The sequence below is a fragment of the Columba livia genome, chromosome 3 (genome assembly GCF_036013475.1).
Source record: "Columba livia isolate bColLiv1 breed racing homer chromosome 3, bColLiv1.pat.W.v2, whole genome shotgun sequence".
Classification (NCBI taxonomy): domain Eukaryota; kingdom Metazoa; phylum Chordata; class Aves; order Columbiformes; family Columbidae; genus Columba; species Columba livia.
This window is the reverse complement of record NC_088604.1, coordinates 69,309,141-69,321,763: the sequence shown is the minus strand read 5'-3', so window position 1 is coordinate 69,321,763 and position 12,623 is coordinate 69,309,141. Positions and strand designations below refer to the sequence as shown.

The 12,623-nt window shown below is 36.8% G+C and overlaps 1 protein-coding gene across 3 annotated transcripts in view; it reads left to right on the top strand.

The window, feature by feature from the left end:
• Positions 1-12,623, top strand: part of ADGB (androglobin) — a 101,758-nt gene that overhangs the window by 82,348 nt on the left and 6,787 nt on the right. For all 3 annotated transcript variants that reach the window (XM_065057507.1, XM_065057505.1, XM_065057506.1), the window contains 4 exons: positions 1,829-2,013; positions 3,218-3,329; positions 9,897-10,084; positions 11,735-11,890. In XM_065057507.1, coding sequence (XP_064913579.1) covers positions 1,829-2,013; positions 3,218-3,329; positions 9,897-10,084; positions 11,735-11,890 — 641 coding nt within the window. The remainder of the gene's footprint in view (positions 1-1,828; positions 2,014-3,217; positions 3,330-9,896; positions 10,085-11,734; positions 11,891-12,623) is intronic.

The following is a 12,623-nucleotide window of genomic DNA, read 5'->3' as shown; positions in this document are numbered from 1 at the left end:
TGTATAGAGAGCTGTCATTTGGAAGGAATTACTGAGAAGCTGTCCCTGTTTGTTATTTTTTTTACTGTCACAATTATTTTTACAATGCTAGACCAAGCAGCCTTAACATTGAAATTCTTCTCCTATCTATATGCAGCCTGTATATCACAAAGACATTTTGTGTAAGTGTTCCAGACGTTTCCAAGCATCCAAACTAAATGAAAAGATTATGAAATGTACTCAGTATAACCAATCTGATGGTATCGTATTACCCAACCTGCCAAGTGTCTATAGGTACAATTTATGGCATTATAATAGAAAGTTTCTTTGCTTTTGTCAAAAGTTTTAGGAAACTATGGCCTGTACAATAACTATATAGGAAATTCCATAAATACTAATGCCAAATTGAGGTGGGCATTTGTACAATCAACATTCAATACAAGATTCATACTATCAATCTCAAATTACTCTCTTTACAAGTGTGTTTTCACAGAAAGGAATGATAGAAACCACAGCTGTACCATCAGCACCACACTTGTCAGTTAAGCAAGACACAATCCTCAGACTCGAGACCTATTAAAGTATTGCACGTGCTCTGCCTCTCATAGGATTGATCACTGTGTTGACAGAAGTATTCTTAAGTGAAATTATTGTGCAAGCATCACCAATAAATCATTATCCCCCTTTCCCACCCACAATATGTTAATTCATCTCCGGTCACGGCTGTTTTATTAATGTCTTTTATAGCTCAAAAACTACATTCAGTCAATTGATTTTGAATATATTTACCTCTTCTGAGATGTAGCAAATGACTTGGACCTTGCACACTCGCTTGCCAATAAAGGAGTTACTTATTGACAAGTTGCAAGTGCAGCTTGTTTTATTGATACAAGAGCAACACTCCTGTAGCATAAATGGACAAGTGAATTCTCATAATCCTTCTACTTTCCATAGTAGCAATCTGATAAAATCCAGTCTCATTTAGAAACTTGTTCGAACCTGAATCCAGGTAGTTACGAGTTCGTTCTAGGCAGAGCTTTACTTAGGAAAAAAACAAGATTGAATATTCATGTCTGCAGTAGGAAAATAAATTTGGTGTCACAGCACCACCTGGTGACCATTTCTAGAACTACTATTGTCGGTGTGTATGAATGGGAACTTACCCAAGTCATCTTTCCACATGGAGTGCAATGAATCTTTCCACCATTGTGAGTTATCTTCATGGCAGAATCATCCTCTGGGCAAACGATTGTAGAATTCTTCAATACTTATGCTTTTCAGATTTAGGAGAGTGAGAGAGAGGAGGATAGTGAGGCATTCGTGAAAACTAATTATATCTTGAAGAAACCAAGCTCCCTTGAAGCCCACCTACCTTCATAGATAGAGAAAGACTCCTTCAGAGGGCAGTGCAAAATTACCAAATCCCAGAAACCAGACCTCCTGGAGAGGAGCTCACCTCTCTGTTGACTACAGGAAGTAGTAGTAGGAGGCTATCTGTATTGTGTAATATATACTATATATGTAGTGCTGTGGTGGTTAGTGCAGGAAAGAAGTATGGGGCTTGGGGGAGAAAAAGTTACACGCTTTATAAACAGTAACAACAGGTATATATATGGTCTTTCAATTTTCTCATTATTTACTTTGAAGAAATCTGTGATTTACAGGCATAATGAAATCAAGAGAGTATTTGAAATAAGCACAATTTTAATTGGGACCCTGTGAGCACAATACAGCATGAGAAAATTGACTATGGTAACTCTTACAGTTTCTAGGGGCATCTGTTTACCTCATACCAATAATTCATAGAACTTCTGGAAATTAACACTGACTTTTTTTTATCATCTTGCAGCAAGTAAAACCCAGATTAGTCATAGTACAAAGAAGGAATCAGACACTGTAGGATCAAAAAAAAAAAGTCATACTTCAGTTTCAAAGGAGTCCAAAACTTCTCTCAAGCCAGGATCTCTATCTGTATTAGAAGATGAAACTTTCCTCTTGGAAAACTTTCAAAATAATGATGGAAGTCCACAGCAAGTAAGAGGTTCTAAAACATTTGGATATAGGGGAAAAAAAAAGGGGGGGGGGGGGGGGGCGGGGGGAAGAGAGGGAAGGGGTATTGGTAATTCTTTTGGTATGTGTGGAGAACTGATATCCTGAGGCAAGAACAGGAATCCAAAGATTGTTTGTAGCTTCTGAATGAGGCTATGGAGAAAGGATAATGTACATATATGAATAACCAAATAACAAGGGGTCATTTTTTGTTTTCACATCAAAGTGATATATTCAGTCTTTAAATGTTCATAATTTGCGAAATCCAATTCAAGTATAGCATAACTATCAGCTAAGGGACAAACACTACTGGTAATGAAGTTAAACTTCTGATGCTTCAGTATTAGTTTTCTTTTCAATATGCTGTAAAATAAGGCTACCTTTAATAGTTTTGCCAGAGAGATACCTATCGCTAGTCAGCTGAAAGCTTTAGAAGCACAGACACAATAGCTGCTACTTAGCCAAGTTTCCTGGAGAGGGATGTCAAAACCTTGGAGTTTTCATGACTTCACCTAGTGTTATTTGTCTGTCTTATAAAAAACAACATTTATTTTTAAAGTAGTTCTTGTTTCTCTGTGTCCAAGTGTTTCTCACTGTGATTTTTCCTGACAATTGAGTTCAACTGCAAAAAAGTATTCCAAGGGAAAAATAAATACATAAATAAATAAAGATAAATAAGTTCCTTTGAACTCAGAACTGGCTCTAGAATTTGGACAACAATTTTTAAAAATAATAATTTCCTGTTCAGTGTAGACAATGTTTAAAAAAACCCATGGACCCTGTCACCTCTAACTCAAATTAAGACATTATTGAGTGATAGCATTAGGGTTCAAAGCCCTGTAGTAGGTCTTAAAATCAAAGGCAAAAGTCTTTGTTTTAGCACATGGCATATATAGGAAAATTTCATGGATATCTAAAACAAATGTATTTCCTTATTGTATAGCCCAGTTTAGTTTCACTTGATAAACACATGAGTAGTTGTTCAATTTCACAGGAATTAAAATAAAATCTGTGGAATTAACACTATTTTTTAAAGCTTCTTGTGAATACTGTAATGTGCCAGCTTGTAAATTTATTATAAGTTTTATTTGCTGAGTTCAGTAGCTGGTCATTTACTGATTTCAGGGCTTTTGAGTACTTACTGTAGTTAAGTCTTCAGCATGTTAACATTCTGCATTTTCTTTCACAGTCTCACAAGTATATCATACAAGCATTGGTGTTGTACAATAGCTGGCCACTTACTGAGAGTCAGTCTCTGTTTGTTCAGGAACTGAAACAATTGGAGAAAAATGAAATCAAAGGTGGGTCAATCTAAGTATGTATTTAATCAAATGCGTCATGTTACTGTTTAAAAAAAAAAAAAGTTATATTGCTACAAGCCAAGACCATACGACATTTTTTCTTTGATTCACTGCTTGATTGAAATAATTACACAATAGAGCTCTGTATTCTGTGGTTAATAGAAATGTAGTTTGATTGCATTATTCTATACCTCCAGCTCACAAGTTAAAAAGAAAAAAAGAGAATACACTGCAAAATTTACCCGAGCTTCTTAGAGCTCAACTTTAGTTAGGGTTCTGGAACAGCTGTAAAAGTTTGATTGCTTCTACAGTCAGCGAGACAGATGAGTAAGAATATAAAAGCACAGTGCCCTGACAAAGTACATCCAAACATAGAAGTTTCTACTGAAACTAGAGAAACATGCCTGTGGATAATTTAAGAAAATGCACTCACAAGGGGGGAAAAAAGGCCTGGTTTGGGATACGTGTTACCTCTGTACTGCTAAGAGAACAATTTAGACAGGAGGCAAGATTGGGAAATGTCCTGAGTACAGGCTGTGTATTCAAGCCAGGAAGGAACAAAGAAATTACAGAAGGGACAGAAAAAAGCCAACACATATTAAAAGCAGTTAGAATACTAGAAGTTAGATAAATGTCTCATATTTGCTTCTTCTACCATTGGGGCTGTCACAGAATGATTTAGATCTTAATTATGTTAGAGGAAAATTTATCATGCTGTATCCACCAGCTCAAGAGAGGAAGCTGCTGCCGCTCCACATCCTCAGATCCAACCGTTAGCAAGGCTGAAGATGTAGCCCCATCAGGCGCACGCACACAGAACACACATACATGCTACATATACACGCTACATATACACACATACACATTGCCAGCCACACAGATCACTGATCACAGCTGGATTTAGACACATAGTCTGTTGAGTGGTTGGCCCCTGGATCCCACATGAGCTCCTGAGCTTGCAGTCCTACTCCAGCTGCTAGTGCAGGCCATCACATACACACACACACACGCAGCTGACTCTCCTGTTCTCTAACCTGCAGGACCTAAAATACTGCACAATTCAGTAAATTTCCTGTATCATTAACATCAAAGTTCTATAATTCAACTTTTAAAATATGAGATAAGGAGAAATAATTTACATTATCCTTCCTCATATATGTACACTTGCTAATACCCCTAAATTTCCTAGGAAGATTTGATCCTTATTTATTAGCAGTATTTCTCACTTCTTACTTTGGTTACGTCATTCTTTTTAAATGTCTGGTCATATTTTGTTTTTTAATTTCTATTATCCTGGACTGAAGTTAGATTCATCAGCAGTAATTGCTGACATATATTATTTCATTTATTGGTTTTGAGTGCAACACTTGAGATTCTTACAGTCTTTTTTCAGCTAGCATTACAGAAGTTTGCAAAGATATATCTTGTTGATTTACTATAGTCCCTAGTCAGTTTTCATAATATTTGAGGAGCTATGCCATGTAGCCTTACAGGCTTGTAAACAGCTTTTTTTTAGTGGTGATTTCACCTGCTTTTAGTTTGTTCCATTCTTCACAATATCATATTTTCTTCCTAGATGACTCCATTTATTCTCCTTTTTTTTTTCCCCTTTAATGATCAACTGCTTGTTACAGTAGACATCCTATTACATTGTCTTATCTGAGTCATCTACATAGTAGCAGCTTGCACTCAGCACACGGTCATGCTACTGATATGTGTCCTTTCATACAGCTTCCCCATGGTCTATAAAACTGCAGGTCAAAGGAAGTCACTTAATTTCTTGAATTTCTTCACTAGTTCTCAGCTGTTATTACTGAAGCTTGTCAGTGTCATGAACATCCTTATGTTTTAGATCATGGTAGAAGTATCCTAGTTCAAGACTTCCCTTCTCCATGTATACTGATGCTTTAGCTCATTTGCAGTCAATCATATTCAAGCCACAGTCAATGATAACAAGCAGTTTTCTCTTAGAATTCTCTTTAAGTGTTGCGATTTCTGTGTCCTCTCATGACTGTCACCTTTTAAAGTAAACCAAATCCATTTCATAGTTTATATTAACTGGACGTCTCTGTACCAGGATACCAATAGGTTGCTCAGGCCACCAACAGGGTTTAAAAACAACATATATCATAAAGTTCAAACACCAACACTTACTGTATTTATTACCTAGCATTTATTTTATGTAGTGCTATTAACAGCAATATTTATCTGGAGTGCTTACTATAGGTAACTATTTTGGAAAAAACAACGTTCAATCTTTGAATCTTTTTCTGGTTGTGAACTAGTCTTAAAGCAATTTGAAAACTGAGCTTTCCCATTTAAAGCTGCCAGCACCAGTTGTCAAACACACAATTGATATAATGGCAATGTTGATGTGTAATCAAAAAGGCACCTCTCGCCATGTGATTTTTAAGAAAGCTGCAGTAAGCCAGGTGGAGAATTCCTGCAACTAATTTTCACCATTTCAGGTATCCCTCCTTCATGTAAGACAACAGTGCCATCTGGAGTTACTTTTGTATTAAAGCTAATTTATCACAGGAAAAGCATATTTTGGCTTTGTATTAGCCTTTACTAAAGTATTTTAAACTAGTCTCCCTTTAAATGAAAACCAGTACTATTATACTATCGATATAAATACTTCTAAGAAAATTTTTGAAGAAAGTAAGTTCTCTGGCATTCAGATGCTACGATAGTTTTGTATTTTGTATTTGTTGATGTTTGTTATACTTTTCTTTCTTCAAAATCCTTAATTCTGCAGTTTGGCAGTACTTGTAAAAAGAACCGTGTTAGCAAAATTTATTTCATTGCTAATATTTAGACATATTTATTATATATGAAATCTCATTAAATGTTTTATTAAAGAGCACATTGCAGAAATTAAACATTTAAAAGGCATTAACCAGGAAAACCCAAGTACACAGCAATTAGAAAGCGCCAGATAGTTTATTACTTATACAGTCTTCATTCTTCCCTCTCTTTTTTCCTTTTTTCCTTTTCTTTCCTTCCATTGGGAACTATTAATGGGGTAAGACTTCAATGTAAAAATAGTAAAAAAAAACAACAAACCAAACCAAACAAAAAAAAAAACAACAAAGTCAGGATCCTAATTTTTGTGTAAAAGGGCAAATATTAGCAGGTAGTCTTGCAACTGCTAATACCATTTTTAGGTGCTTAACTGTGTGAACAAAATTATTTTAAGATTCATTCTGCAGATACAATTTTCAGCTATTGCCTTTTGGGGTTCTTTGGTTTTACTTTTACTGTAATAAGATCAGAAGGGGTTTTTTTTTGTGCAGCTGTCACAACCCCGAGTTGAACCATCAGTGTGCACTGGATGCTGACTGCAGCATGTATTTTATATGTTGCCTTAGGTCAACTCAGGAGTATTAGCTGTTGATGAGAGAAGGCTGTCTGTCCAGCTGGGGGAGCAGGGATAGATGAGGCACCCATCCTGGATAGTAGAGGTTGGTTTGAAAAGGCAGGAGAGGCAATATCCTTTGGAATATTCTTTTTTCTCCAGAGCTGGGAGTTTTCCCCACAGGTTTTCTCTTGCCACAGGAGAATTTGCTGGCTTGTGCCAAGGACAGGATTTCATAAGATGTTTAACAGGATGTTCAGTTCTCCCTCTCTTTATCTCTTTCCCACCTTGCCTGTCTGTAGTGATTAATCGCTTGCCTGGTATTCAGTGAAAAAATAGGTCATTGAGGATACACGATAGTGCTAAAGACCTGTAGAGCTCTAAGCCATGCTCTATCCCCACCTGACTACTGCAGCCATAGTGGTGGTTCGCTTCTATCCGGGTGTATTTTTACCACCACTGTAGTGTCTTGATTAACCCAAAACTGGAAAGATTTTTGACATTGCTATCTGTCAAGAATCCAGTCAGAGACAGGAAAAACAATATTTGAAGTTCTTGGTCATTTCTGAACCAAATCTGAAAGTTTATTGAGGGGCAAGTAAGAGCCATTTCTGCCAACTACTAAATAATCCCACTAGATGCTCAAGAACCTATTTCAGGTACTGGGAGCACAGGACCTTCTCAAGAAAACTTCAAAAGACTTCTCTGAGTTTTACCTCTGAATAAGAGATCATATCTGTAATTTGAGTTTCAAAAATCAGGAGGATCTGCCTGTCTTGCCTAAAAAATTGCAATTGTTGTACCTCAATCTGACGTTATGAGTTACAGATAGGAAGGACATCAGACTGGATGACCACTATGGTCCGTCATGGCATTGCACTAAATGAATCTCAGCAAATAATTGCAAAGTAGTAGAGAAGCTAATTTTAAGAGTTGCTATCACCTGCTTGTCATCACTGTCAGTTGTTGTGCTGTCCAAGCTTTTCTTGGTACCATACATGTACAGTAACTCCCACTGAGAGTTTGTGATGATTTGTGCACAAGCTGTGAGCTGGAATGGTCTTTTACTTTCTGTATCATCTCCCTGCCTTTCTTCATATCATATTCTATACAAAGCATTTGCCTGGCTTTGGCCTTGGAAAAGCCCTGAGGAATTACTCACACCTCCTTAGAGTGGGCCACATGCTATGAGGCCAAACTGTAGGTATAACTCCAGGTATAACTGCAGGGTGATCCCCAAACTGGGGAGACCGTGCAGGAGGGAGGATACCTGGAGATACCTGGGCAGTGCAGTGTGCTGTTAGACAGGAGAGCTCGACTCAGTCCTGCCCTAGGTCTTCATCCCTGGAGTTACAGCAGGGTACCTCCTTTTAGCCCTGTCATTTCATAGGCTTGTTTGTTATGTACTAACTTCTCAGTGTATGCAAGAAGTCCAGAACACCAAAATGTTAATATTCAGAGTTGTAAAAAAATTATAGAGTCCAGATAAAGTTTGTGGTATCCCATGACATAGAAAGTCTTTGTCTGATATCATTTAGCTAATGACACAGAATGTCTCTTGAGTGTTTGTATAAACAAATAATTTATCTTTAATAATTAACTGAATAATGCATGTACACCAGCCTGATTTATGGTGCTAATACGTTATGATAATGTGAAATTAATTGGAAAGCCATTTATGTAATGATATCATAACTTAAATACTGCCATCACTATTTATTTTATATTTACATTTCCTGCAGAGTTGCTTTAGTATCTTCAATATTTGTAGAGACCACTTTGATTTTTGCTTTCATTATTTCATGTACGCTTTGGTAACATTGAATCAATTTAAGCTTAGCACTTTGGTGCCATTGTACATTATTTAAGTAGCATGAGGAGATAAAAATAATGCAATTTATATTTAAACACACATATAATGTCTGATGTAATACACACATATATCATATATATATGTATTTTATGTGTAGTTATATGTGCATTATGTTTCTATATATTTAATATTTACAATTTTATATATCTATATAACCTCAGCCATGACACTGCAGATCTGATCCAAAGTACATTAAAGCCAGTGGAATATCTTCAGTGGACTTTGGATCAAATAATGCAGCCTAGTGGTTTGTCATCAGTGGAAAGAAATTAGAAAAGCACAGGATTAAGTGAAAGATACCTTGTTATTATTGTCAGATTGTAAACAGTCACGCATTTCCTCTTTTTTCTAAGAGAAATCCCCTGGTTTATTGTATTGACTGAATTTAGGTTTTCAACATTTGTTTTAATCTTTCAAGGGAGGGAAAGGGAAATTTCAGACTCAGATTTTTAATCTTTCTCAAAGTGTTGTGGGTTCATTCCAGTTTGTTTCAACTGACATTTTCCTTGTGCTATTAAAGCTATACACTATTACAGGCTTTATTTATTTATTTGCTTGTTTATTTTAACAGGGATATGACACGCAAAATGTCTCATTAACAGCTCCCACCAACTAAGACAGTGCAGAATAAGGGTTACAAATGTCAATTCTCCGTATCTATAATTCAAACATACAACATACATATGGCATACAAGTGTACTGATAAAATATTTCATCTAAAATGTTCTCAGATAGTTCTGAGAATGATAATATTGAATTTCTTAAATATGAATCAAATCTCAAAAATGCTTCTTTGTATTTTCCTTGTATTTTTGGTGGGGTGTATCTTCGCTTCTGCTCTTCACACTTACAAGGATATTGAGACAGTGAGAAAATTGATTTTATCTACTTTGAGCTTCTCATCTGCCTGGTACATAGCACTGACAGAGATTGTATGAGACTATAGAGAAATAAGAGTCAGACTGTGATTCAGTACGTTACAACCTTTGGACTGACCCATACACGAGGCAACAATGCAGTGACTGATGTGCAGGGACCATGGCAAAATCCCAGTTAGGCCCTGGGTAAAGTACTATTTAGGACAGATAAGGCTGTCACAATGTGTCCACCTTGTAAATCTGTTTCTAAAAGTTGTTTTGTCCCGGATTCTTTCTTGTCCCAATAATAATTGTTAGTGTAGTACTAGAAAGTGTCAACTATTTAACTGACTTTTCTTTTTCTTTCTGTATGGCTGTTCTGTGCTGTTATTCCACACTGGATATTATATGGGGAAATATATTTATGGATGACAATGGTATCCTCTTATTCATCATGCACCATAACTACGTCTGAATAGTATATGGTGAAAAGCATGAGGATAACAGCTTTTCCCAAATGCTCAATTATGTTGAAGAACGAAAGTCTGTAAGTATTCCTAAATCAACCAAAAAAGGAAAAGATAAAGCATCTGAGAAGACAGAAAAAGAGAAGTCCAATAAAGAAAAAGGATCACTTGCATCTATTGTATCTCAACCCGAATTTCAGGTGAGAACAAAACCAAAAACTGGATTTGTTGAATGTGCCATCACTGTACTGAGTATAAAGATATTTTCAAGTCTGCAGATCAATATTACTAACACTAGTGTATCCCTTGCATTTCTCTATGCCCTGCTTTGCCACCCTTTTAGCGTTACACCTGAGAGAGGTTGAATTGTACATGTAAAAGACATACATCCTGCATTTAGAGATGTAATGTGCTTATTTCTTTGTTTATGTATAAAGCAACTCCTGGTTGTTCCTTTTGTTGGTCTACTTTCTGTCTCCACTGAAGATTTATTAGACTCTGTGACTTCACCATATTCATGTCCCATTGGTCCCTCATTGTAGTAGTTTTCATGGTTTCCCAGAGAGATGAAATAAGTCCCCTGTCATCAGTTCCTGTCTCGTATGTCATTAACTTGCAGACTTATAATGGCAGAAAAATTGGTACCTACTTGCCTACTTTCAAATTCTTCTCCTCTGTGGTGGGATAATCTGAGTGTTCTGTGGCTGACAGAAAGGCTACTGCCAACCTGTATGCCTTAAAAAGAATAATTGTCTTTATGAATTGCAAACAGATTAATGGAAGGCAAAGAAGAAAGTGACAGCTACTCCTTCAGTGGTATTGCTTTTGCTAAGAACTTTGCTGCCTTATGGCAGGTAGCTCAGGGGAAAGGCATCTCTATAGATTTTTTCATGAAGAAATCTCTACTAAATTGTTTTGTTGACTAAACCTGCTGCACAGCAAGCTTCCCTATCATTCATATCCACAAATAGTTATATAGAGTTCCAAAATAGTGCGATAACTTTTCTTTCAGAGCAGTTGAGATCGTTGGCCACAGAAATGCAGTGCAGCTTCAGGCTGTGTCAAATTTCTGCCTTCAGCTCCAATCATGGAGTATGCTAGGGGTGCTGGGATGATGTTCTTGGGAAATCTTCAGTCTGCCGCTGAAATAGATGCAAGTTTTGTGATGAGACTGCTTGCAGATAAAGAAGATGCCCATCTTTAGTTTCAAATAAAAGCTGACCTCCTCTCTCTGCTTCTAAATCTTGGGCTTAAAGCTTCTACGGAGGTATGGTTTCCAGAAATATATGCAGCACAATATCTCATTCATCAGTCAGATGGTGGAATAGTCTCCTACATTTCAGGTACTACTTGTACCCTACGGTTGTAGAGAAGCCATGTGTTAAGGTGGGTTAGAGAATATGGGAAGTGATTAGAAAGAACTTGATGCCTCATAAGACAGAGTGTGATGTATTTCTACACAAAAAGCCTATTTAAATATAAGAAGACTGAGCAAAAAAAAGAAGGAGGAATGAAGAAAGGAATGAAGGAGGGAAGGAAGGAAGGAAGGAGGGAAGGAAGGCAGGCAAAAAGCAGGGAGATAAGACAATTGCATGGAAAATCACTACAAAATACTCTTGTTCAGACAGACGGTGCGGGACTGGGGGCAAGCATGTAAACAAGACACCTCAAATTGCTTCTAGACATTGCAAAGCAATTTTACTTTCCTTTGTATAGTAATGCATGTCAAAGACTATCAATATATTATGTATATCAGTCAGGAAAATTACCAGGATACAGAAATACTACTTCACCTTAAATAGTGGTAGTAGATGTATACCAATGAATGCATTATGGTACTTCGCTTTCAGCCACCTGCTTCAAACAAAGCATACTGGACTTTACGCGTAGTTACTGAGCAGAGAGAGGTGGACGTTCTGGACATGAAGAAAGATACAGAGCGAGTAGATGAGATCAAAGCCATGAAACAAGCATGGGAGTCTGCAGAGCCAGGAAGAGCTATCAAGGTAGTATCAGAGTACAATCCTTGCAGTAATGTTTCTTCACAAGTTTCAGGACCTGCTGTGACAGTAGAGCAGTTGCCACAAGAGACCTGACTTCAAATGCCTGTCCTCTTCACCACTCTGTGGAAGACAGGATATTTTATACAGCTTAAAGGATCAAAAGTGATTATGTGCATGAATTCTGGGCAGGAATCCAGATTATCCAGTTCAGATTCCTGTAGGTCATTGAAACTTTAGATGCTGCTTTACAAAACAGAAGTTTTTAATCAGAAATCCCTCTGCCTCTATACAATTACAAAGCTGCTACTTGTGACAAGTTTAATGTTTAGCATGGGCAGATTATAGTGAGAAATACACTGTTACAAACATGTCAAAAAGATTTTTCTTGAAGAACTAGCACTTGGCCATATCTTTAATCAAATTGTCCCCTGCAGCCAGGATTCCCAAATTCATTCTGGGTTGCAGGTTACCCATTAGCCTGTACATGCTCCTCTGTACAAATTAACTATTTTGGAGAAGCAAAACTAATTCAGATGTCAGCTGCAGCTGGGCTCTTTTGATATGACATATGCTTAAGATGGAAAAGTAATACAAGTTCTTTTCTAGCAAAGCAAAGAATTACACTGCTGATTGATTGAGAACTGGAAACATCATTACCAAAAAAAATAAAAATAAAAAAGGAAAATAAAATAATAAAATGCAGTCTTTAAACTTACCTGACTATCATCCCCTATCA